We start from the raw sequence: 26,930 nt of genomic DNA, 5'->3' as shown, positions 1-26,930 counted from the left end.
TCTAGAACCAGTTACCTGACCTGCATATTCTGTCCCAGATAAGCTTTGGCAGGATAACTGCTCCATCTTTGCTGCAATACCTTTTTTTTCTTGAGGTTTGATTTTATTTCATTGCAGATGAAAGAAACACTGCATCAAAATTCACAGATGAAATACCCACTGCAGAGGAAATTCAGCATAAATGTTACAATATCTCATAAAAACTCACTTATTCAGAAGAAGACTGTGTCGCTTCACATCTAATTACACAAATCTACCTTCTCTTCTAGCTCACATTTTAAATAATTTGTACACTAACTTGAATATGAGAATCTGGAATCAGTATGGATGTCTGTGAAAGCATTTTAGTGACTTAAGGCAGCTAAATATTTGGGTGTTTTCCATCAGCTCTGCTGGGGGATGGGTGAGCTGCAGATGTAGTATATAATGTTCAGACATGCTGCAAAATGTTAAATTAATCTAACAGCAACACACAATCTTGGTGTTTGTAAGGTATTTTTGAAATCACTCAGGCTCTCTAAGGCAATGTGCGATGGTGATAGATTTTGAATTCTAACTAAGGGGCAATTTTTTTTCCCCAGCTGTCTTCGTTATGCTGGTCTCAAATTTCATCTGCTTTGATTAATAGCATGAACACTTTACAGCCCTGCTGTCTATGTCATTGACAAACATTCTTTTAACTGTCACCATTGAAGCACCACTAGTTGAGAATAAGACCACAGATGGTTCATGCATGGTTTAATCCTGTTTTGTTTTAGGACATCAGCATTGGGTTTGCATTCCCACCTCTGAGCCAACAGATTAAACTGAAGGTTCAAATCCCAATTCAGAGATTTGAGCTCATAATTTACAGTGATATGTCATGCGGAGTGCTGATGGCATTATGCGGTGTTTTGTTTCAAGTGAGACACTAACTTGATGTGTTATGTTCCCTTTAATGGAAAGATAAAAGATCCATAACACCATTCAAAGAAGGGCAGGAAAGTTTCCTTTACTGCCCTGCTGAACATTTATTGTTCAATAAAAATAACTGGAGATAATCTGCATGAAAGAAGATAGACAGATTATCTGAGATAATAAACTGGATGAACACTGCAAACCAAGCAGCTTCATAGGAGCACAAAATCTGATGTTTCGGGCCTAGACCCTTTTCTGATGAAGGGTCTAAGCCCAAAACGTCAGCCTTCCTGCTCCTCTGACACGGCTTGGCCTGCTATGTTCATCCAGCTCTACACCTTGTTATCTCAGATTCTCTAGCATTGGCAGTTCCTACTATCTCTGGACAGATGATCTGATCTTTTCTCTTTGTTGGATTTCAAAGTAAAGAAAGATGGGCATATAGTTGTTTAGATACCTGTGTTATTCTTTGTGGATACAAAAAATAAGGAGGAAGTAGACCTGTTCCATACTTGCTGTGCTCTGAACAGCCAGTGACAGGGATGCTAAAATTGAACTCAAGTCCTATGCGCTAGAGAAGAAAAGACAGCTTTCTTCAGAGACCTGTGTTGGAAAGTGAAAATGTTTGTTGGTTTGGAGCTAGGACAATTTCTGACTTCATTATGATCCCCTACGCAGTTGAACAATTTGCCTTTGAAGCTCATTACCAGGTACCACTTGACTTTCCAGCCTCGTGAACAGAGCCAGCCTGAGTCAGAGTCTTCTGGAAAGATTGGAACAAATTGGAGAACTGGCAACAAATTATGGGCATTTATCAGAACTGCCATCAAATAATGGGCATTTATCAAAAGCCAAATAATAATTTTACAACAAAAAGACCCCCAGCATTTATTTTATATTATTTCAGCACAAAATTATATTCGCATTAAAACAAATGTTGTTTTTACTGTGAGCTAGCAAAAACTGCAGATGCTGGGGTGAATTTCCTGCTCCTCTTGTGTTGCCTGACCTGATGTTTTATTTACTTTTCCTGCTTATTTTAAGATCTGACATCAGAGTCCTATTCCCCAAAGCAAATACCACACCCAAACACCAGTTCCAGTTCCCCACCTCCCCGCCCCCCGCCACCAACAAGGTCCAGGTGAAGTATCGTATATGGCAGCAAATATCCTGAGGTTAGTACAGTCTCTGAAGCACATTCACCCATTTCATATTTCATCCAACTGCAATAGACTCATTCTCCACCAGGGGTCAGCGTATAGAGATCAAGAGCAAAGGCTTCAGCTGTTTACATGTTCATTCATGGGAAATGGGATCACTGGCAAAGCAGGCATTTATTCCCTCTCTCTAAAAGCCCCTGACAAAAGCTTAAGACCCAAACTTGGACCTGTCTGATCTTTATAGCTCTGCCACACCCTTAGTCAGCAAAAGGACCAAAGACATCAGAAATCACCTTCAAAATTCTAGACATCTGCAGCTCTGCAGCACAAGCTTTAAAATGGCAGCTTTGGCAAAGGCATTTTGGATAAAATTTAATTCACGTAAGAAATTAGATGGCAGATCTAATTTCTGCAGTAAATAGAATATCGGTACAGCCAGTACAACAATAGTACCAAAGTACCAAATTGAAGAATGATTAAACTAGTGTGAAATAGTAATCTAAAGCTATACGTGCAATTTCATTTGTTGGAGAATTAGAAAATAAACTCACTATTGAAAAATTACGGCATGTTAAGCAGCAGCTGCACCCCTCTGCCTCCCCTACTCTACCCATCATCATTTTTCAATACTTGGATTGCATCTTTGCTCTTTTAAAATGTTATTGTTAAACAGACATGGTATTTGAGTGTGAATACAAGGTAGCTTGTGAACATAGCAGCAGGAGTAGGCCAGTCAGCCTCTCAAGTCTACATGTCAATTAGAACCTGCTGATGTGTACTTCGCTTCCATTTACCTGTCTTTAACACACATCCCTTAATGTCTTTGTGTAACAAACAGCTGTCCATCAAAGACCCACAAATTTCAGATAGCCCCTAGCAATTACAGCATTGTTTTAAGGTGGAAAACGATGTTCTGATTTCCTTGTGAGTAGCAACTTCTTGATTTTGCAACTGAATGATTAACATTAAAACTGTGCTCCTGATTTTCCATTAGTGAACTTTGCAGTCATGATTTATTCTGTAGTCTGTACAGGGCACCCAGTTAGTAGAAAGCTAAGGCATTCCATACAGGGTCCCATGCATACATTATGCCGGACATGTTTCCTGATCAGTGACAGATCTGTGGTGAAATTTTCAAAGTGAGTAAAGAGGTGATTATCTTAGATATTGACAATAAAAGAAACATGCTATTGAAACTTTTCACCTTGCACTCATCAGGATAATTCACAAGAAATACCAATATGAAGGAAAAACAGCTTGATACCGTATGGTACGATACTTTCACACAGACACGCGGTGGTAATATCACTGGACTGTTAATCCAGAGACGCAGATAATGTCTGGGGACCGGGGTTCAGATCCTGCCACCACAGATGGTGGAATTTGAATTCAATAAATATCTGGAATTAAGAGTCTAATGATGACCGAGAATCCATTGTTGATTGTCGGCAAAACCCATCTGGTTCACTAATGCCCTTTAGGGAAGGAAACTGCCATCCTTACCTGGTCTGACCTACATGTGACTCCAGACCCACAACAATGTGGTTGACTCTTAACTACGCTCTGGGCAATTGGGGATGGACAATAAATGCTGCCTAGCCAGCAACATCCTCATTCCATGAATGTGAAAAAAAATGCAAAGAGTTGGCTAGGACGTGGACTGTAGAGGAATGCACCAGTTAGAATTTAAAACATGACAGTACTTCCAGCCTGGTCATTTGTTAAACATTTTTTAATGTTCATAAAGTCCAGCTACATTCAGGAAGTTGAACAATTGAAAGCCTAGGCTTTTATTTTCTCCTAAAGCGGGTGGCAGTGCATTCCCTCTTGCCTCAAAGCAGCTGCACACCCAAGGAGTGTGACAATATGGAGATCAGACCAATCTAAATTGTTTGGTTTCCTTCCTATATATTTTCTCAATGGCTCACCTGATCCATTACTACATGGCACAAGAGAGACAGAGGGCTGTAGCCAAGGCCTTGGGTGACTGGTTCCTGCTAGATGAATGCATATTGAGAAGGGAGGTCTCAGAATCTGAACAGGATTGGGGAAAAGGAACTGATGTAAATGGATGTACAAACCTTCAAAAAGAAGTGATATTGTCCTCCTAGTTCTCCTTAAAAGCAGCTAAGAATTTTCAGTCGTCAGCATCTTCTGGCCAGTGATCTCTCGGCTGACAATACTGCCCTGATAGTGAATCTGTCACAGTATCATTTTCATGCTTCTGACTAAAATTGCAGATTGGGTCGCAATTACCCAATGTATATGTTTAACACAATTGACCAATTTGGATCAAGTTTAGTCAAAACAGCAGGCAAATTCTACCTAAGGGTATACAGATTTGAAAGGGTTAATGCTGAGGAATGCATTAAGCAACCTCCAATAGGATGTTCCCACATGGATTTAGAAGGAGGAACAGTTTTGGATTTCATAGAAATCTGACCTAACATTGAAGTTTCCCTCATTGTCTCAGCGACAATGTATCTCAATAAAGTATCCCTAGTTGCCAATATGTAATAAACTCCCACTTATTTATGAGATGAGCGTCTTGTTAGATAGACTGCAAGGTGGTTTCCACCAACACATTAGATGAAGCAGGTCCAGTAGACCATTGCTAGGAAAGAGGTTGGTAGCAGCAAATCCATCAGAAGAATCTTGCACTGTGATGAACTATGGTGAGGGTTTATCTTACAATACGGTGTAAATGGTGCAGATTCCTTTTAGCTGTCAACAACAGTTAACATTGGGATGCATGAAGGGGGTGAAAAGCTGTCCACATTTAAATGATCCCTTCCTTCCAGCTTCAGTGAGCTATGGGTGATTAAAATCAAGAACTCATATTAAATCACAGTATACAAACCAGAAAGCTTTTCATTACAACAAATAATAAACTTCTGGTAACAGCAATCTAAAGCAATGTCCCTCAGCTTCCTTTCAGCTACAAAACAATTATTAACTGTACGTTAAGACAAATCCAATCACATATTTGTTTTAGTGGAAATAATTACCTTGGCTTTGTTAATATTTAGCAGTTAAACATCATACACCACATTTCCACCAAATATGTTACATTTTGTTGCATACAACAACTTGATTTAGTCTAAAGGAGCATTATCTTCATTAAGCCATTAGGCACAACTTCTATATTTCCCAAGTACTGGAGTCATAATGATATCAGTTTCCTTGCATTACATCACTTTTGCACATTTAATCATCCTGTTTGTTAGTTAACAATTCTACCACCTGCCAGGATGAGAAAAGATGGTTTTTGCTTTGTCCAGTAATTCTGTGTAAGAAAGTACTATCTTCTGTCCTTTCTTCTGCTCCAAGTGTAAAATTAGCCCTGATATAATCTTTCATTATGCCTATGTCACCATCATGTTTTGAACACAACTTTCCTTTTTAAGATTGTGAGTGAAAGTACCAGAGTTGATTTGGAGGAAGTTTTTTTTTAATGGCAGAGGACAATAAAGAACCAACCTAACTCAATGCCAGAGGAAGATTAGATTGAAAGAAAGAATATGCATTCACACAGCGTCTTTCACAACGTCATGATGTCCAAAGCACTTCATTGGTTGTCATCGTTTAATATAGGAAACACAGTAGCTAATTTGGGTGCAGCAAGCATCCACAATTACCATTGTCATTGCAGACTAATAATCCACTTCATTACAACTGGTTGAATATTAATTGCTCTGGATTCCTTGGAGAACCCCCCTGGTCTTCTTCAAAGTACTGTGGATCTTAGATTACTGTCTCCTCCAAAAGACAACAGATCTGAGTTTGCTGCATTCCGTCAATACTACACTGGAATGTTAGCCTAGATTTTCTGCTCCAGTCTCTGGAGTAGAATCTAAGTCCCATAATTTATGATTCAGATGTAAGTTCTGAAGTATGCACACATTTATTAGAATTAAAAGTCAGGATGAGGGCAAGTAATGTAGCTTGGGACCTGATTGTCATTTTATTTAGATATTTTGTAGCTGATGACCCATTAGTAGCTAAGCATTGTACCCGAAGCTGAGTTGCTTAATATAATAAATGGGGATTGGTTAGATCAGTTGGTCAGACAACTGGTCTGTCAGGTGAACAGTGTAGTTCAATTCCCACAATGCCTGAGGATACCACTACTGTCCCACCTTCACAGTCTTGCCCCTTGCCTGATATGTGGTGATCCTTAGGTTAAGCTGCCACCAATTGTCTATCTCTCACAGGATAGTAGCCCTACATACTCGTGGGGCTATGGTGACAAATTAAGATCATAATATTTCAGTTGCACAAACATGATGAAACACTGTAAGCTCTTGGAGAATTGCATCTCTGTTTAGTCTGTCCACAACAAGATTGCAAACTCTCCAGGAATCATTAGCAAACAACTGAATTGCAGGGCTCTGCTACAATCAACCAGCAGAAAAATCATAGGAGTAATTTTAAAAATGCTGTTTAGTTTTCTTTGAATATTGCTATTTACTGGTGCTATGAATATTATAGATGAGCCAACAGGATCTGGTTGACAATCTCAAATCAGCCAACTGGATAATCCAGAGTTATTCATATTCCAATTGGTCTGGGAAGGTATGGAACTGACAGGATCAATGAATTAGGTTATAAATGGCAGAATGTTTGAAAGCAGGGTGTTATACGTTGAAAACTCCATGCAATATGTTCAAGCAAAGTTAGTTAAATCTTAAACATGATCTAGTCAAAACTACCAGGGAGGCTGAAGGAGCAAAGCAGGGGGCTGTGGTGCAGAACCTAATTATAAATCTTCCAGTTGAAAATGTGCTGGCCTGAAAGGAAAAGGGGATTCAATTTCCTTCCTGTTTCCTTAGCCTCCACAGATCACTCAGCAGTTGGACTGCAGGATGTGAACCAGTCTGGAAATCATCAAGGCTATGTTAAAAACAGACAGCTTGTGCAGGAATGTTTTTTTTTAATGCAATGAACATGCTAAATCAGGACAGAATTGACAAACTAAGCAGAAATTCTGAATCTGGGACTTGCTTGTATTTTGACATCCTGGCTTTTTTAGACTTATTATAATGCATGACTCAATCTTGATTTGAAAAATTGATTTTCCCGTAAGTGACTTTGCCAGTTATAACAAAATGCAAACATCACCTGTGAAAACCTTTGATTGCTACGTCAAATGTTAACCCTAAAAGTGGTCATTGCAGCAATTCCTGTGCATTGCATTCGTGGAGTTCATATTCATTTTGCAGATTAAAATTTGTTTTGAACACCCAGCATCCATGTACTTGTATATAGTGGCAAGGCTATTTAAGAAACTGTGCAGGATTGATTCCATCTGTTGACTTTGAAATAAAGATCTGTGCTTTTATTCTGGACTATATAAAAATCCAAAATATGAAATGCATCAAGACAAAACAGTACACAGTTCTCAGAGTGTCACATAATGCTGATGTTATATGTCGATCTTGCTTCCAGAACATCTTGTTTGTCATTTGACTGACCTCTTAAAGATCCTTTTTTTAACAATTTTTACGAGTTTGGCTATGATAGTTTAGACAAAGCAAACCACTTTGATGTAAAATGTAATTAACTGTAAGAAAAGATGCCAAAGCTTTATCAACTTGGAAAACAATAAAAGGCAATTTAACAGGGCAGTTTTTGGGGACGACAAAGTTTTTTCCATTAGGCAAGTCGGAAATTGCAATACAAGATCAGCTTTTGTTTTCTGTTCTAATTGGAAGGCAATTTTTGTTTTATAACCATGAATAGTACCATAGTTCTTTTTCTATCGTGTTGAGGCCATTTAGATTTACTGGCACTAGCATGAGCCAGTAAGCTCTCTGATTGATTGTTCTGGAAACCAAGCCAGCCACTCTATAAAATTGTATTTAAGTGGGAGTGAAGACACGGCATTCAATTACACTGGAAATTACTTGCACTTATGCCATACATTTAATTCAGTGAAAAGTTCCAGCTTGCATAGAAGAGGAGAAAAACGCATATGGCAAGCCGAAAAATGATCATTTAGGAGAGGTGAGCTGACAGATTGATCAAAAAATTGATTTTAAAAGATTTTAAATGAGGAGAAGGTAGTGTAATTGTGGATTGGGATTTCAGTACCAGGGAATACGAATGAGGCAAGTGAAGTCATGGCTACGAATAGCCAGCAAATGTGATATGCTTGGCAAGGGACTCGAAGCCATTCGGTCCATCAAGTCCACACTGACCATCCGAACAGCATTCCACCCTGATCCTCCCAGCTACCCTATTCTTGAAACCCTATATTTCCCTTGGCCATTCCACCTAGCCTACGCATCCCTGGACACTACAGACAATTTAGCACAAAAAATCCACCTAACATACACCTGTTTGGACAGTGTGAAGAAGCAGGAGAACCCAGATTTTCTCACATAGACACAAATTCTGCACTGACAGTCACCTGAGGCTGCAATAGAACCCAAGTCCCTGGAACTGTGAGGCAGCAGTGCTAACTACTGAGCAACCATGCCATCCCTATGCATGTGTATTTTCAGAATGTCCGTACGTTTCGTGTACCATGCTGCTTGTGATAAATGTGCAATATGAAGGTCTGTCTCCAACCTTCTTGCCTGTATCATCTTTCAATTATATAGCTTTCTCAACCTTGTTATTAGTTTCTTTTGGATTTCATGTGATCACTGGAGATTGAGGTGCACATTATGCATCAAATGGGAACATATATGATGGAAATCACGAGCAAGTGAGCTGAGATTGAGCTTATGAAACTCTGGAGCTACTTTGGAAATGTTAGCAGGTATTTAGATCTAAGTTAAAAATTATTAGCCATCAGCTGAGGTAATTTGCATATCTGTACATTGGTACCTTTCTTATGCCAGAGAAGACAAAACCAGGGCATAGGTCACACCCCAGATTAAGATAACAGTGATTTTATGATAGCTTTGACCTAATTGTAAAACTGAAAGAATTGTGGATGCAAGAATCTAAAACAGGAACTTAAATTGCTGTAAAAACTCAGCAGGTCTGGCAGCATCTGTGCAGAGAAATCAGAATTAACATTTTGAGCAGAGTGACCCTTCCTCAATTGCCTGACCCTTCTTCAATCACCTAATTGGATTCTAGATGGACAAAGAGGAGTTATTTAGAGTTTCTGCATACAGTGTACAATATTGTGGGTCTCTTGTGACATAGTGATAGCATCCTTACCTCCAGGCTAGAAGGCCTGAATTTAAGTCTCTGTTCCAGACATGTGTCATAACAAGCCTAAACATGTTGGCTAAAAATATTCACATTATTGTCTCTAGACAAGGCAGGAGTATCTCTGGCTAGTCCATGTATATCAACTATTTATACATGGCTGGCACCCAAGGGACAGACTGACACAACTAAACAGCATGATGTAGAACCAACACAAGCACTTGACCTTGCCATAAGAGGATTCCTTCTCAACATGATGTCAGTAATGATCTTGAATGCCACATGCATAATATCAATTTGCATTGCATGTTTCTGTTACTATGTGGAGCAACTGCACTATTTCTCTCACTTAGTAGTATAATAAGGCAGCTTGCAGTCGTCTCTCATTATAAAACCCTCGAAGGTACTAAAGTACTAACATCCATAAAGTTTTGGCAGGAGGGGCAAATGAGTAGTGACCCCTTTGCTACCTCATTCCCCAAAAAACTTCCAAAACAGCAGGAGACCCAGGAAACTTGCAGAAAACAGTAACTAAAAACTGCATGCTGAGCTTCTTGCACTGTTAAAAGGAATTTGAGTTTATATAATGTATTTTGCAACGTCTGCGAGTGCATCACAGCTAAGTATGTGCTTTTGAAATATATTCACTGTTGTAGTGCAGGAACATAGCAGTTAAATCATGCACAGCAAACTCTCACAAACAGCATTAAGACAATTTATTTTTGAAATGATGATTAAGAAATAAATGCTGACCAGGCAAAGGCACTCCTCTATTTTTAGGATCTTTTATGTTTACCTGAAAGGATAGGCAAGACTTAATTTTTAGATCTTTTCTGATAAACAGCCATTTCAACAATGCAGAAATCCATTAGAAACACATTTGAGTATCAGCCTATATTATGTACTTTTGTCTCTGGAGTGGAATGTGAGCACACAGCCTTCAGGGCTCAGGGGTGAGAGTGCTACCCAAATATATTCATAATTACTGACCAACACAGGCAAGACTTAAGTGGTTTGTGGATATATCAGCAAATGCTTAAAGTCAAGCGTACAGTTAGGAAGCGTCCTGCCTTTCTACCAGCACATCTGCTGACCTAGATAGATGGAAACATCCACTCACATCAAATTCTCAGGGGTGTGAGCACATTGAAGTTGAATGCCATCTCTTGCTCATATGCCTATTCCTCACATTGTCAAGATTGCAGCTCTGCAGGTGCAGCACTAAAAATAAAACCCTCACTTCAAATCAGCACAATCACATGGGAGCCAGTGTTGTTCAGTAATTGCTCTCTGCAAAGATTTCCCCCTCCCCCACCTAGCTTTATCAGAACCTACCAATTTTAGATTTTTGTGCACTAATGTATTTAGCTCCTGATATGTATAAATTTTAAGAAGTTGCATGTTGAATTTTCTATGCCAAAATACAGTAAAGAAAAGTATTCCCTCCACTGACTAAATAAATTCAGAAACATGCAATCTCTTCATGAATCTGAAGGGACAGTTGAACCCTTCATCAGTTTGATTCTGAAGCTACATCCCATTCACAATATTTGACCATCTTCCTCTTCAAAATATTGAATAAAGTATAACAGAATTGTATACTTCTTTAAAACTTTTATACGTATAATGGTTGAATATTACAAAGTAGGTAAAAATGGCAATTATGTATGTGCTTGCTGGCTTCAAACTTACCTTGTCGAGGACTCTAAGGATTTAGTTGTTAATAGCACTCTGCAATATTCTGGCAAACTCCAGAGCAGGATAGATCTTGGGCACTCTTCACTGGTGTTAAATTGAATTACTCACTTTAAGCCTTGATGATCATACATGACCCACCAAGCAATGGACAGATGAATGTTAACTTGGGTGCTTCTTGAACGTTGTGAGTCATGGTGGGATCTACACATGCATCTGGCAAGAGCAGAGTTTTGCTCAACAGTGATGTCTCCCCTATTTGAACAGCCTGTCAAACCTCAGTAGTTGTGTTCTCATCTGAAAATTGACAATTTGGATAAAATACCTGATGTTTCTTAAATATATATCTGATCAATAGTTTCAAGAGACAAGGCAAGGTAAATTATTTTAATCAAGATGTTAAATTTGATTTTCTGTAAATTTCTCACTCGACACTCCACCATTCAGATAACAATGTCCAGTGATCTAGCTTCAAGGAATCTGCTTAGTCTTGAAGAAATGTGAAACAAATCCCCAGTGAAACTGAGTCATTATTGTAAAGTATTGGACTAACTTTGTATGACAGAATGATTCACTGCCTTTCTAGGAATAATGCAGCCTGGGCCAATTATCAATAGTTCCACAGATGAAGGAAATGGAAAGGACTCTCATAAGATTAGTCACCTTCCATTGTAGGCAATTAGCTCAGAAATCTGGGAATAGGCTAAATACTTCTTTAAAAATTACTCTTTCATAACTGTAAAAAAAATACAATAACCTGCATTCCCAAATTTATTGAAATTTGCCCAAATTTATTAAATATATTTCCCCCAAACGGCTGGGAACGATGTGTTTTTGTTCCACAACATAAGTAATTTTTTGTGATTGTTCTGGGAGGTAGGCATTGTTGACTAGTGCAGCATTTATTGTCCATCATAATGGCCACAGCAATGAAGGTGATGAGCTGCCTTCCTGAAGCTCTTCAGTTCTTGTGGTAGGTACACTGAGAGTGCTGTTAACTATGGAGCTGCAAATTTTGACCCAGTGACTGTGAAGGAATGGCAATACATGTCTTCAAGCATTACTTCACTAGCCCCCCAATTCCATGCTGAAATTGAAATGAAATTTATGTGCTTCCTTTAAAAAAAGTTGTCAGCTCTAGGTTTATGGTTCTTACAATAATGAGCAATACATAAAACTTTAAGCCACCAGGAGATAGTTGAGTCATGGAGACCCATTACAGTTCACCTTATAATCTTTTAAAGCTATGGTACTGTCGGTAGTATCTGGTCTGACTTGGAAATAATAACATTCTGTCACAGGTCAGGTGCTCAGAGAAGGGAGAAGATCCAGATCCATAAACAGACACTTCAAGAAAGGCTGCCACACTGTCCATCTTTAGTTCTGGGGGCATGGGACATCAGAGTCAGGCTAGAGCAATCTGGGAAGAGCTAAGAAGGTTCCCTGTTCATCAGGGCAGAAAGCCTTCCTCAGGCCTCCTGCACTTTATCCTAAAATTAAAGTAATATATAAAACATCACTCAGCCTCATCCTTAATGAACCTCTCACTCCCCTTTACCCACACTCTCACATGCCCCCTCCATGCCAATCTGTATCATCAGATAATCTCTTCCCATCCCCAATGCCACCCTTTACATTTTACCCATCTCAATGGATTTTCAGATTCCAAATGCAACCTCAACTCTATCTATGTGATCCCTTTTCATTTGTGCCCCCAATGTCCCCCATGTTTCAACTTTGTGCGAGCTCAAGCCAACTAAAGAGTCCTACCCCGTTCCCCTGCCCCTACCATGCTAATTCATATACTTTAATTTGTACCCAAGAATGCTGCGACAATAAAAGTTCTGTTACTTATATTAACTCTATTTTGCAATCTACACTCAATTGGAAAAAACATGGTCATTGATTACAAACACATTTTGACAACTGTTGTCAGAGTTCATGCTTCTTGGTTGTTTTAGATAGTTGTTTAAAAGTCTGAAACTTCTTAACACTTCTTGACAAGTTTGACAATTCTTGACATTGCTTGGCAATCAGTAGGCATGCCCCTGGCTTAGAAAGTAGACTATCACAGGGACTTCCCTCCACTAATGGGACTGATGATTCTGCCCAGAAAATGCAGGTGCGTGTCTGTTGGGTGAGAGTTATCGTGAACTTGCCTCTGACAGGTGGAAACTGTTGGGCAGACACCCGATATTTGAGTTTACAAATGAAGAATCACAACTTGCATGAAGGAATAAAATATGAGGCTGAGGCTCTTAGACTTTCAATTCAATTTTTAAAGTTCACACAATATTGATATTACCTTATCTGACACAAAAATGTAGTTATCATAATAAGATCAGCCAGACAGATCTCATAGAATATGAGTTCCTTGATTGGAGCTGTTAATCTGGTCCAATCAGGGAGCCCTGGCTGACAGATAAGAACTGAAGGGTCAGAGGTACTGTTCACTCTGAGATCCAGCTCTGAGAGAGCTGGAAAAGTATCAAGGACTCTCTACGTGTAAATAAAGGGTACGTTGGTAATGGGATACTGGCCTCTGTGGAGTTATTTCAAAAAGTGTTTCAATAGATTGCAATGTTCAAAGAGAAATTTATAAAGTACAGTTGAGATTCATATTGTATTAACCTGTTGTTCTTGGATAGAAGCTCTGACTTAAAGCCACAGGCTTGCTACTTTTATACTCTTGTCTGCTTGCATGGTGCCCTGTTTTTGACCTCTCCCCAAGTAATCTTGAGATGCTCATTCACTTAAAATTCTTTCATTCTTTGTCACATGTCCACTACAACGATGTCAACTTATTATTACTCGTAGTCTTATGATTCAACATGTTCCACTTTCTAATGATCTTATTGAAACATTTAATGGTAGAAGAGGCTAGATAGAAGCAGAATATTTCCTTTTGCAGGATCTCCCTTGAAGATGGACATGAAAAGTTTTCTTTCTCCCAGGGTTGTTTTTCTGGGGAATTCTGCTCCCCAAAAAGGACTGGCTGCTGAGTCATTGAATTTATTGAGGAATGAGTGAGATGGATTTTTGATTGACAAGGGAGTACACTGGAATGTGGAATTGAGAGCACAATCAGAAAGTCATGATCTTATTGAATGGCAGAGCAGATGCCAAAGACCGGTCTGCTCCTGCTCCTTAGTATTATGTTCCTACAATATCATGTGATTCAAGAAATGAGTCAGTACATATTTATAATTGTGGTTTCTAAAGTTCAGCTTTCCTAGATACATATAAAATTATTTTTGCAGAGGTTAATAGAAGCAGGAGTCGGCAATTCAACCCCTTCAATTCCTTCTGCTATTCGGTTAGATCATGGCTGATCTGCACTTCAAAATCCATTAACTTGCCTTAACACCTTTTCCCTTGCTACCCTTACTTAATCTATTGATCTCAGCCTTGAAAACATTGAATAATTCTTATTATGCACAGTCTTTTGAAGGAGGATGAGAAAAGAAATGTTTACAAATTTTTCTTCTGATCAGCTAGCTCTAAATTTAATGTTATGTCATGCATATAGAAAACAGCAGGGAGTGGTCGCACTCAATCCTCTTGGGTTAATACAGTTAAGTGTGTTAAGCAGGGTTAAACGTCGAGTCATGAAATGCTACCTTGTATATTAGTTAATAACAAATTAAAATAACTGCCTGGAATCATCAGACAAAGGAGGCATCAAACAGAAAGGTTATAAGAGAAGCATAGGGGAGATGTGAACCAAGTCCAAGATGCAGGAAAGCATTTAAATGAGCAGGTTGTCATGGAAACTGAAGGAAAGAGAACAGAATTGACTCACTGGTGGGAAATGTTCATGCGACAGAGAGGGAGGTGGGGCATAAAAAAAGTATTGCTTTTCTATATTAATGTTTCAGCTACAGAGCTGCTCAAGCTTCTTGCATTTTGACTCCATTATAATTTTAAATCAAAATATTCATTATATTGTTCTATTAGCTATGGTCCTCTTTGGATAATATTAGACAGAGGAGAAAGCTTGACCTGTAAGCTAAGAGGAAAGCAAGTAAAGTAAACAAGTTCACAACATCATTTGAGAAGAAAAAACATGAATTTATGATAAACTGGCAGTACGACAGTTAAGATCCATAAGGGGTAGGCAGCTGTATTTACCTTAATGACCTGTTCCTGTTGCGAAAAATCCCCTCTTACCTCTGTAACATTCAGACTTTCATTCTATACTTAGTAGTAACTCTTGCCTATACCACTTTATGCACTTTCACACTGATCAATAAAGTTATAGAATCAAAAAGCACAGAAAAGTTATTCAGCTCGCAATGTCAGTTCCAGGAAGAGTTGTCCAATTTAATGCCATGTTACAGTTTTCTCCCTGTGACCCAGAAAATTAATTCTCTGACAATACACATCCATCTCCCTTTAAAGCTCTCGTGTAATCTGATTCCACCACCCTTCAGGCAGTTAATTCCAAACTATAAAACCTTTTGCATGAGATAAATTCTCTCCATCTCCTTTTTTAAAATTTGTTAATTATATTATGGCTATGTCCTTTGGCTAATGGCTTATTTACCAGAGAAAACAGATTCTCCTTATTTAGTCCATCAAAATCCTTTTAAGTTGAATCTATCATGAGCTCTTTGTTTCATTTATGCAGCTTTGACTTTGAAGGCAGCAGATGTTAGGGCAATTATGAAGGCTATGAATTGAGATTAGAAGCAAAAGTCATTTTTGTACAACGTGATTTGAAATTCATCAAAACTGAGTTTCATTTTGGTGTATTTGAGAGGTACCTACCTGTGCAACATACTCACAATAATTCTAATATTTACCATGTGTAGTATCCAAAGAATCATAAAATTCTGTGAATACTACTGATGTTGATTGCAATGCTATAAGCTTTCTTCCACAATTATTTTGTTTGAGGCTTTGACACCAGTGCAGTCTGGCTTAATCCTTCCCTCAAGGAGCAAAGTGCAAACATATGACTGTTGAAAATTGGTGTGCATTATTGCATTTTTGCATTTAACAGTGCATTTTACTGCTACTGTTAAAAATGAAAATGCTAAGTATACATTTCAGGAGAAATGATTAGGAACAATATGAAAATGCAATCAGTGAAATCAGGCAAAATATTATCACTGAAAAGCTTGCAGAAAGTACATCAAGGGAAGCTAATTGAAGTCAACAACATTAATGTGATCAAGAGGAAATCAGGTCTGTATCTAGCAAGGGAGGAATTGAACGATTTATGAAGAAGGTGAGTTCTAAATGCTTTTGTTTGATTCTGAGTACCTGTGCAAATACCAATAACAACACATTAACACATGCAGTGAAAGATGCCCTTAACAGCTCTCTATTTATCTGCAGCAAGAATTCAACTCCCGCATGTAATAGCAGCAGTGATGTACAAAATAATTTACTACCTTCATTGTGGATCATATCTGAATTATGAGTATAACATAATTCTGCACCTGTTGAAAACCTTAAATTGGTTATACATTATTTATATTGAAATAATATGTATTTTCTGATTGTATAAATGCTTTCCTATGCTTCTCATCAGGTTTTCATATGTTATAGAAAATATTTGTTTTTCAAAGGGAAAATGTGCAAAAACATTAATATTTTGCTTTCCTGTTGATGGAAGTGAGTTGGATGGACTTTATGGATTTTACAACAATTTGCATTTATGACGTTAACATTGAACAATGAGATGTCTGACAGAGATGAAACAAAAGACAGAGGATATATTAAGTACAACAATGATCTTAGTTAAGTAGATAGGTTTTGAGGATAATGGTGGAAAGGCGTAATTAAAGATTTCTGGAGAACCTGGTCTAGCTGGCTGAAGGCACAGTGTGAGTCAAGAGTGGGATGTCAGTGAGGGTCAGGAAAAACAAAATGTTTAGGTCAGGAGATAGTGCTGACAAATTACCATAAGAAACAAAAACAGGAGTGGGTCATTCAGGTTGTAAACTTGCTCTGCCATTTAATAGGATGATGGCTGATCTGACCTTCCTCACATCCACTTTCCTGCCTGTTCTCCATCACCCTTGATTCTTCTTCGAATCAATAATCTGTCTATCTCAGCCTTAAATATACACAAGGAGTCTGCCCCACATCTCTTTATGGTAAGCAGTTGCAAAAACTCACAAACACCCAAGAGAAGAGATTCCTCCTCACCTCAGTTTTACATTGGTGCCCCTTTATTTTGAGCCTATGCCCTGTAGCCCGAGACTGTCCCATGAGGGGAAACATCCTCTCACCATCTACCCTGTCAAGCCCCTTAAGAATCCTCAACATTTCAATGATGTCAACTCTCATTCTTCTGAACTCCAGTGAGTAGAGTCCTAACCTTTTTAACCTTTGGTCAGAAGACAATCCCTCCATTCCATGGAGCATCCTAGTGAATGTCTTCTGAACTGTTACCGATGAAATTATACTGTTCCTTAAAAAAATGGAAAGCAAAATTGTACATAGCACTCCAGATGTATTCTCATCAGTACTTTGTACTGTTGCAATAGGTCATCCCTACTATAATACTCCAACCCCTTTGAAAAAGCAGCTAACATTCCATGAACATTACTGATTACCAGCTAAACGTGTGTTAGCTTTCAGTGTTTATGCCCACAAACCCCCAAGTACCTTTGCACTGCGACTTTTTGCAGTTCCTGTTCATTTAAGTAATATCCTGCTGTTGTTGGGTTGGAGAAGGTTAGAGTGACTGAACAGGGGCAAGACCATTGGTTAACATTTCTAAATTAAGATAGTGAGTGACAGGAAATATTGTAGACAAATGGGGATATAACGATGGATGAATTTGACTTAGCATGAGTTAGGTTGCAGGCAGTGGAGCTTTGATAAACTCAACTTTTTGCATGATGGACAAAATGAGGCTCTCCAAAGGGGTTTTTGAATTGTCTTGCTGGAGATGACACAACCATGAATGGAAGTGTCAATTGCACATATGCTTAAGTGGAACAGAAGATAGTAATGCTACAGGTTCTGAATGAGGTAAAACTAAAATATCTTTTGCAGAATCCAAGCCAGTAGAATGGAAATTTTCTTCACTGCAATAAGTGATTATAATCTGGAAATTGCATTATTCACTTTCACATAAGTATTGAATAGCTTTATATTTCTATTAAAAGTACTTGACAGAGGAATTGGAAAAGTGCATTAAGTATTCATATGATAATTTGTTAATGTTCAAGGTTATATGTAATACCTATTAAATATTCTTCAGGTGAACACATAAGACAACCCTTTTGGTATCTCAGGACATGGAACTGTTTTAGTTATGTAGATATCAAAGTAAGCATAACATTAAATTATTACAGATTATCTATCATCATGTTATTATAAATTGAATCTTGTCAACCAAATTGTCGCATTGATATGGGATTTTTGACAAAATAAATCAAGGTATTTAAATGATTAAATAAGTAATTTACTTATACATCTCAATCAGTGCACAATGCCAGGCTGAGTTTGTAATCAGGCATCGGTACCTATGTTATAGGGAACCTGAGTGACAAAGGAAATCAAGTGCTGCCACAATATCCAGATTGCTTTTCTGCTCAATTACATTAACTATCAAGGTCATGGCAAAGTGACAGCAACCCTGATGAATTGATCTCGCACTTGCTTGATGATTGTTTAGGACAGGCTTAGCATGTCTATATAACCCATTATAATTATTGGCAGAATATAAACAGGTTCACTATGTTGTACCAAATGACATGTTGAAGCTGCTTTCAAAATACATTTTATGCTAATCTGTTTTTGTCAAGCTGCAGATAACACAATTAGCTCCATTCCCCATATCCATCTTCCACAGCATAAGATTGTTCATTCTGAACATTTTTACAATTTTACATATTGCAGATAAATCTCAATTTGTTTTCCTTGTTTTATATCCAAAACTCTGTATAGCCTTATCCCCTGCCTATAATTGTACTGCTTCTAGTCTTAATTAAATTGATCAAATAAGCAATCAATTATCAAGGATCCATTAACTCTGTGGGTTAATTTGTATAAAGCAGTAAAACACACCACAAGTTATGAAGCAGACATCACAACAAAGTGACACTTCCAAGCACGACAAACCCCCAAGATTCCTATGGTCCTTCAGGTCTAGTTTTGTGCACATTGGCAATTTATTTAATTCCACTAATGATAACTGCACTTTCCACTACCTAAATCTTGAGCTCTGCAATTTTCTCACTGAATCTCATCACTTCTTAGTTTTCTGTCTCTCTCTCCTCCTTCAAATCACTCCTTAAAACTCATCTCTTTGTCTTTTGGTTTTTGCTTTTGGTTGCATCTTAAATTGTTTTATGTGGCTTGATATACATTGTCACATTCTATTCTATATTCTATATGGGCACATGAGAAATGTGAAGCTTATTCAAGGAAAAGCTCCTGTGTCCTAGATAAGTATGCACCTGACAGGCAGGGAGGAAGCTGTAGAGCGCGGGAGCCGTGGTTTATGAAGGAGGTGGAATCTCTGGTCAAGAGGAAGAAGAAGGCTTATGTTAGGATGAGATGTGAAGGCACAGTTAGGGCGCTTGAGGGCTACGAGATAGCCAGGAAAGCCCTAAAAAGGGAGCTCAGAAGAGCCAGGAGGAGACATGAGAAGTTGTTGGCGGATAGGATCAGGGTAAACCTAAGGTTTTCTATAGGTATTTAAGGAATAAAAGAATGACGAAAGTAAGATTAGGGCCAATAAAGGATAGTAGTGGTAAGTTGTGTGTGGAGTTAGAGGAGAGAGGGGAAGCACTAAATGAATATTTTTCAACAATATTCAGTCTAGAAAACAACAATGTTGTCGAGGAGAATACTGAGATACAGCCTACTAGACTAGGTGGGATTGAGGTTCACAAGGAAGAGGTGTTAGAAATCCTACAGAAGGAGAAGATAGGTAAGTCCCCTGGGCCGGATGGGATTTATCCTAGGATCCTCTGGAAAGCAAGGGAGGAGATTGCAGAGCCTTTGGCGTTGATCTTTAACTCATCATTGTCTACAGGAATAGTGCCAGACGACTGGAGGAATAGCAAATGTGGTTCCCCTGTTCAAGAAGGGGAGTAGAGACAAACCTGGTAATTATAGACTAGTGAGCCTTACCTCAGTTGTTGGTAAAGTGTTGGAAAAGATTATAAGGGATAGGATTTATAATCATCTAGAAAAGAATAAATTGATTAGGGATAGTCATCACGGTTTTGTGAAGGGACGGCCATGCCTCACAAACCTTATTGAGTTCTTTCAGAAGGTGACCAAACAGGTGGATGAGAGTAAACCGGTTGATGTGGTGTATATGGATTTCAGCAAGGTGTTCGATAAGGTTCCCCACAATAGGCTATTGTACGAAATGCAGAGGAATGGAATTGTGGGAGATATAGCAGCTTGGATCGGAAATTGGCTTGCTGAAAGAAGACAGAGGGTGGTAGTTGATGGGAAATGTTCATCCTGGAGACCAGTTACTAGTGGTGTACCGCAAGGGTCGGTGTTGGGTCCACTGCTGTTTGACATTTTTATAAATGACCTGGATGAGGGAGTAGAAGGATGGGTTAGTAAATTTGCATATGACACTAAGGTCGGTGGAGTTGTGGATAGTGACAAAGGATGCTGTAGGTTGCAGAGAGACATAGATAAGCTGCAGAGCTGGGCTGAGAAGTGGCAAATGGCGTTTAATGCGGACAAGTGTGAGGTGATGCACTTTGGTAGGAGTAACCAGAAGGCAAAGTACTGGGCTAATGGTCAGATTCTTGGTAGTGTAGATGAGCAGAGAGATCTCGGTGTCCATGTACACAGATCCTTGAAAGTTGCCACCTAGGTTGACAGGGCTGTTAAGAAGGCTTACAGTGTTTTAGCTTTTATTAATAGAGGGATTGAGGTCCGGAACCAAGGGGTTATGGTGAAGCTGTACAAAACTCTGGTGCGGCCGCACCTGGAGTATTGGGTACAATTCTGGTCACCGCATTATAAGAAGGATGTGGAAGCTTTGGAAAGGGTGCAGAGGAGATTTACTAGGATGTTGCCTGGTATGGAGGGTAGGTCTTACGAGGAAAGGCTGAGGGACTTAAGGTTGTTTTCATTAGAGAGAAGAAGGTTGAGAGGTGACTTAATTGAAACATATAAAATAATCAGATGGTTAGATAGGGTGGATAGGGAGAGCCTTTTTCCTAGGATGGTGACAGCGAGCACGAGGGGGCATAGCTTTAAATTGAGGGGTGAAAGATATAGGACAGATGTCAGAGGTGGTTTCTTTACTCAGAGAGTAGTAAGGGAACGGAACGCTTTGCCTGCAATGGTAGTAGATTTGTCAACTTTAGGTACATTTAAGTCGTCATTGGATAAGCATATGGACGTACATGGAATAGTGTAGGTTAGATGGGCTTGAGATCAGTATGACAGGTCAGCGCAACATCGAGGGCCGAAGGGCCTGTACTGTGCTGTAATGTTCTATATGTTCTATATGTTCTATGTTCTATTGAAATACATAGTTGTCAAAGTGCTTTGGGGCAAGTTATTGTATTTAAAGACACTATATAAATGCCAGTTATTGTTGCTGTTCCTTTAGAAAAAGAGCAAACGTATTTTAATTTAATTTTAAAAGCTTACTTTACATCTTGTGATCTCTCAGGTTAAGGCAGTAAGTGAAAGATTATATAACCATTTGCTGTTTGTAGCTTACATTTCTTTTGTTAATTTAGAAATACCTAAGTGAATATACTCTGCATGCCAGGTAAATCAAGAAATCTCCAAACCAAATTGCTTTTAGTTAACAAAAACAGAAGTTGCTGGAAAAGCTCAGCAGGTCTGGCAGCATCTGTGAAGAAAAAAATCAGAGTTAACGTTTCGGGCCCAGTGACACTCCCTTAGATCCAGTTCTGAGAAAGAGTCACCGGACCCGAAATGGAAACTTTGAATTTTTCTTCACAGAAGCTGCCAGGCCTGCTGAGCTTTTCCAGCAATGCCTGTTTTTGTTCCTGATTTACAGCATCTGAAGTTATTTTGGTTTTCAATTTGCTTTCAGTTAACATTAGCTGAAAGCATGGATGAGGTAGTGGAAATGGCGATAATTGATTAATCGATTAACACAAAGCCAGGAGTTAACAAGAGATTTTATATGTATACACATTCCTCATTGGACATCACTAAATGAGGCTCTCCCATTTTTGGTCCTGTGCCCTTGCTATATGTGAATTTGTTGCTCGATTGTGTACCCCAAGAGGTCCGGGTTCAAGTTTCACCTTCTTCAGAGGTGTGCAATGATATCAAGAAAATATCCACAGCATTGACTACACTTCAACAGTATGTCACTGGCCATAAATTCATTTAGGGCATCCCAAAGCTGTAATGGGGTGATATAAATGCAAGTTCCATTTTTCTATGTCTCTTATAGCCACATTACAATGAATTCCCATTTTAAGTCTTTCAGTTAGAGAATTACATTGTGCATGTTTTATAAACAGTTTGCCCACATGCCCATCCTATTCATGTCCACTTCGTGATGGTTCAGTTGGCAAAAGCAGAGCAGTGATACTAAAAAAGGAAGCACCAGATCAATGATGATAAAGTGTGAAGCTGGAAGAACACAGCAGGCCAAGCAGCATCTCAGGAGCACAAAAGCTGATGTTTCGGGCCTAGACCCTTCATCAGAGAGGGGGATGGGGTGAGGGTTCTGGAATAAATAGGGAGAGAGGGGGAGGGGGACTGAAGATGGAGAGAAAAGAAGATAGGTAGAGAGGAGAGTATAGGTGGGGAGGTAGGGAGGGGATAGGTCAGTCCAGGGAAGACGGACAGGTCAAGGAGGTGGGATGAGGTTAGTAGGTAGGAAATGGAGGTGCGGCTTGGGGTGGGAGGAAGGGATGGGTGAGAGGAAGAACAGGTTAGGGAGGCAGAGACAGGCTGGGCTGGTTTTGGGATGCAGTGGGTGGAGGGGAAGAGCTGGGCTGCTTGTGTGATGCCGTGGGGGGAGGGGACGAACTGGGCTGGTTTTGGGATGCGGTGGGGGAAGGGGAGATTTTGAAGCTGGTGAAGTCGACATTGATACTCTCTCCACCTATCTTCTTTTCTCTCCATCTTCGGTCCGCCTCCCCCTCTCTCCCTATTTATTCCAGAACCCTCACACCATCCCCCTCTCTAATGAAGGGTCTCGGCCCGAAACATCAGCTTTTGTGCTCCTGAGATGCTGCTTGGACTGCTGTGTTCATCCAGCCTCACATTTTATTATCTTGGATTCTCCAGCATCTGCAGTTCCCATTATCTCAGCACCAGATCAATGCAAGGCTCCATAGGAGCATAGTCAGAGTAGTAGGCAACGGCCCCATGTTAGCACCAATTTATAGGGAACAAAAAAAGGAAAATAAATTATGTCTAGCAGCTGCTGATGACCAGACGTGTGCCTTGTGCCCTGTAAAGTTTGGCAGAACTCACTGATTAAGTTCATAGATACGTAATGGCTTTTTTGGACATAATCCATCGCTTGTAGTATTCGTTCCAAATATGATGCTGCACTTTTGGGAAAAGATTTGGGACTGCAGAGGTGGGAGCAGTGGTTGGTGAGTGGGTGCCAAATACTTTTTAAAAGGACTTGAGTCAATATGGTATGACTGATATCTCAACTGTTTGGTGGCACAGACCTAATTCTGAAGCATTCTGCATCCAAAATAGCATCGTATTTTTTTAGACCAACACACAGCTGACTTCCTTTCATTGAGAAACTAACAAAGACATCATAGGACTGAAATATTCCATGAATGAATTTAACTAAAATAGATTTAAATCAGCAAGGTCTCACAATAAATAATAACTGTAGGCAAAACATTGATGCCATATCTCCAACATGCTTTGTCAGATGTCAATTTAAATGCTTAATGGCAGCTAATGAGAAAAATAATTTTTTGTTTTGCAGGAGTAATAAATGTCTTGAAAAAACACTGAAGCAAAAGCAAATAGTGCCTTATTCTGCACATCCTTCTGTTACACAATCTCTTTATGTTTGGTGTGTATGGTCAGCCCTGAATTCTAATGTCTAACTCACATGGCTCTTTCCTCAAACAAGATCTCTGCACATTGCGTGTATCTCAAAACCAAATAATGATCTATTGGGTTGACAATGAATGAATGCATGGGGGTACTCATGGGACCAGTAACAACAGTCATGTGGCATTTATTGAGTGCAGTATTTGTCTTCTATACTTCTAAAGTAACCACCATCTTGGTGGACATGTAAAAGCACATCAGGATTGCCAGCAAGCTGTAGAACCAAGAAGTTGACTGTGGGTATCAGTTGACCAGTCAGGTGACGCAAACAAGGGGCCCTTAGACAGAACATTTTTGTGACTTTGAGCAGCAGCATTCCTCTTCTTTCTGTTGCTGATATACAATTAGAGTAAAAATAACTCGGGCCATTTTATGACTAGTTTCAAGCCCCTCTGAGGAAACCTGATTAATCTGCATGGTGCCTTTTATAAATAAACGAATCTACTTGTTTCATCTTAGATTAGTGTTACACTTTGGAATGCTCTATCAATGTGAGTAGCTTAAACCATTTTAAAAAAAAGTGTCCTGCAGAACTGTGTCTCCTACAGTAATGCATGTGCACGCATAACATGTGACAAAGTAATCCCAGATCATTGTTTTAAAACATGCCAGGGTATCTGGAGAGGTGTACAAGATGATTGGTTTAGGCAGTGCCAGAAAGTTAAACTTTACACCAAATGCAATTAGCTGTTTAAACAGATTGTAAGGCTATGATGGACTCTTTTGTAATTTGACTAGTTTTGGAATTATGATGATTATGGTTGTGGTGTTTTTAAATGATGAGATCATAAAAACCAAAGTATCATCTTCTTTAAGAACAATCCTGTAATATATATGGTACCTTGGAATCAAAAAATATCATCACAGAAAGAAATCATTCGACCCATAATGTCTGTGCTTGGTATTTGGAGAAGCAATCTGGTTAATTCACTAATCTTTCCCCAACCCTATACATTTTTGTATAGCAAGTATATATCCAATTCCCTTCTGAAGGTTATTGAATCTGTTTCTACCAGCCTTTCAGGTAGTATATGGCAGATCATAGCAACTTTCTGTATGAAAATATTCTACTTGATTATTTTTGAATTTTCATCAATTATCTTATTTTATGTCCACTGGTTACTGATCATCATGATAGTGAAAACCATTAGTCCATGTCTACACTATGATTCACCATTGTACTTCTGCAATGATCATTAATGAGGCTCTGTGATCAGTTGGCCAGAATGGATCAAATGAGGTGGAAAGGACAAGATCTGCCTTCTTTCAACAATTGCAGTGTTCTACACCTTGTTTAGGTATGTATCCGGTATACGGTCAACGATTGATCAAACACACCTGATGGAGGTAGGCTAATGCAACTTTCTTTAGAAGGCAAAACATCCACTGAGTGGGTCATTTATAATCACTTGCATTATGCTCACTTTATTGCTGAAAACCTTCCACGTTTTTCTTCTGTTAAAATGCACTTTTACTCCCTTTACAATTGCTATGCTCATTCAAAGTTACCTTTTATTTAATTGCCATGATCCCTTTTCCACAGCAGGTGCTATAATTTCTGCATAACTTCACGAGTTACTTATTTTTTGCATTTATTTCCCTGATTTTTTTTATATTTCTCCCCACGTTTCCCACCACCATGTATTCTCCATCAGCTGGTAGAGACGGGTGGACGCTACCACGGACAGCTCCACGAATGCAGTTGCAGATGACGCTAGGCCCTCACGTACCAGGAAGCTTGCGAAGTCAGTATCTCATCCCCCGAGGTGAGCTCCTCAACTGAGGCTTGGTGAAGCTCATCACCAGGGCTTCCCTCTGCTTTGTTTTCAAAGTTGTTACCTTACTTGGTGGTTCTTGAAAGTTGTTACTGATGATAATTAATGCTGGCTTTTGCTCTTGATCTTCCAGACATTTTCATTAGATGTGCAGTCATTGCTCTTGCTGCCAAGATCTTCACCATCAATGTGTTCAATGTACCAGGCTGCTCTTGCTGACTTCAAAGCTTTGTATGGCCGCTGCTGCACAAGCATTTCTTAGTTTAACAACTTGCCAAATTCTGTTATTTCTCCCCACCTTCCTGAAAGAGGCCCACCCTAGCCTCATCCAACTGATGACTCTTCATTTATGACCTTCAGTTAATGAGAGTAAGTAGGCTATTTGCCTTGATTGGGAACCCATGTCTATTGACTTATATCCATGTCCGGTGCTCATGCTTATGCACTGTACAATGAAAATGACCAGAGAGTAATCAGTAATCATAACCCTGAATGATTTGCTCTCTCCCTTACTCCTCCACTGAGAATAATTATAGTTTCTCGACAACTCCCCAGATAACATCAGCTTACTCAACACAAACTGTGGGCTGTAGCTGGGTCTTTTATGGCTTCTGTGTTCTGGCTTTACTGTAGACAGTGTCTGGTCTTTTGAGGATCTTCCTTACTTTTTGCTTGTAACCGTGTGGTATTTTTCTTCTCTGTGTCTTTGTGCTCTGCCTTTCCATTGTCTCACTGTCCTGCTTCAGGAGAACATCAATACAATCCAAGCTACAGACTTCTTCATAATTTTATCACCGTAATATCAGTATGTAAGTTATGTCTTACATGAGGAGCAGGTTCCCTAGTCCTTTGGTGATTTTCTGTAGCCCTTGCCTAATGAAGGGGCACAACTAGATTAAACTTTAACAAAATCTCCATCTATGAACCATTGAAATGAGCCTGTGGGGAACTAGCTGAAGTTTTATACTCGTCGAGGATATGGTTCAAAACCAGGAGCATGAGCACTCAGGGTTTGGAAGCTGACCATGGCGTAAGTTTCAAAGTTGGAAACTGAACAGTAAGAGGGCAAACGGTCAATGTCAGCACTGGAATAGCAGCCAATAAGGAATCAATATCTTCCCTTTTTTTTAACATTCAGCTTTCCCGTCCATGTCCCCATCTTAGAAAGTTTCAAAAAGACATTTCAATGTATTGCCACCTCCAGTCAAAT

At 39.2% G+C, this 26,930-nt stretch overlaps 1 protein-coding gene across 8 annotated transcripts in view; it reads left to right on the top strand.

Annotated features, from left to right (window-relative positions):
- Positions 1–26,930, top strand: part of LOC125458288 (protocadherin gamma-A11-like) — a 199,301-nt gene that overhangs the window by 157,304 nt on the left and 15,067 nt on the right. For 7 of the 8 annotated variants that reach the window (XM_048543453.2, XM_048543451.2, XM_048543452.2 and 4 more), the window contains exon 4: positions 25,601–25,711. The exons of the other annotated variant lie outside the window; for it this stretch is intronic. In XM_048543453.2, the coding sequence (XP_048399410.1) occupies positions 25,601–25,711 (111 nt within the window). The remainder of the gene's footprint in view (positions 1–25,600; positions 25,712–26,930) is intronic. 8 annotated transcript variants of the gene reach the window in all.

The sequence above is a fragment of the Stegostoma tigrinum genome, chromosome 13, assembly GCF_030684315.1.
Source record: "Stegostoma tigrinum isolate sSteTig4 chromosome 13, sSteTig4.hap1, whole genome shotgun sequence".
Taxonomy (NCBI): Eukaryota; Metazoa; Chordata; class Chondrichthyes; order Orectolobiformes; family Stegostomatidae; genus Stegostoma; species Stegostoma tigrinum.
This window is presented reverse-complemented; position numbering and strand designations above follow the sequence as displayed.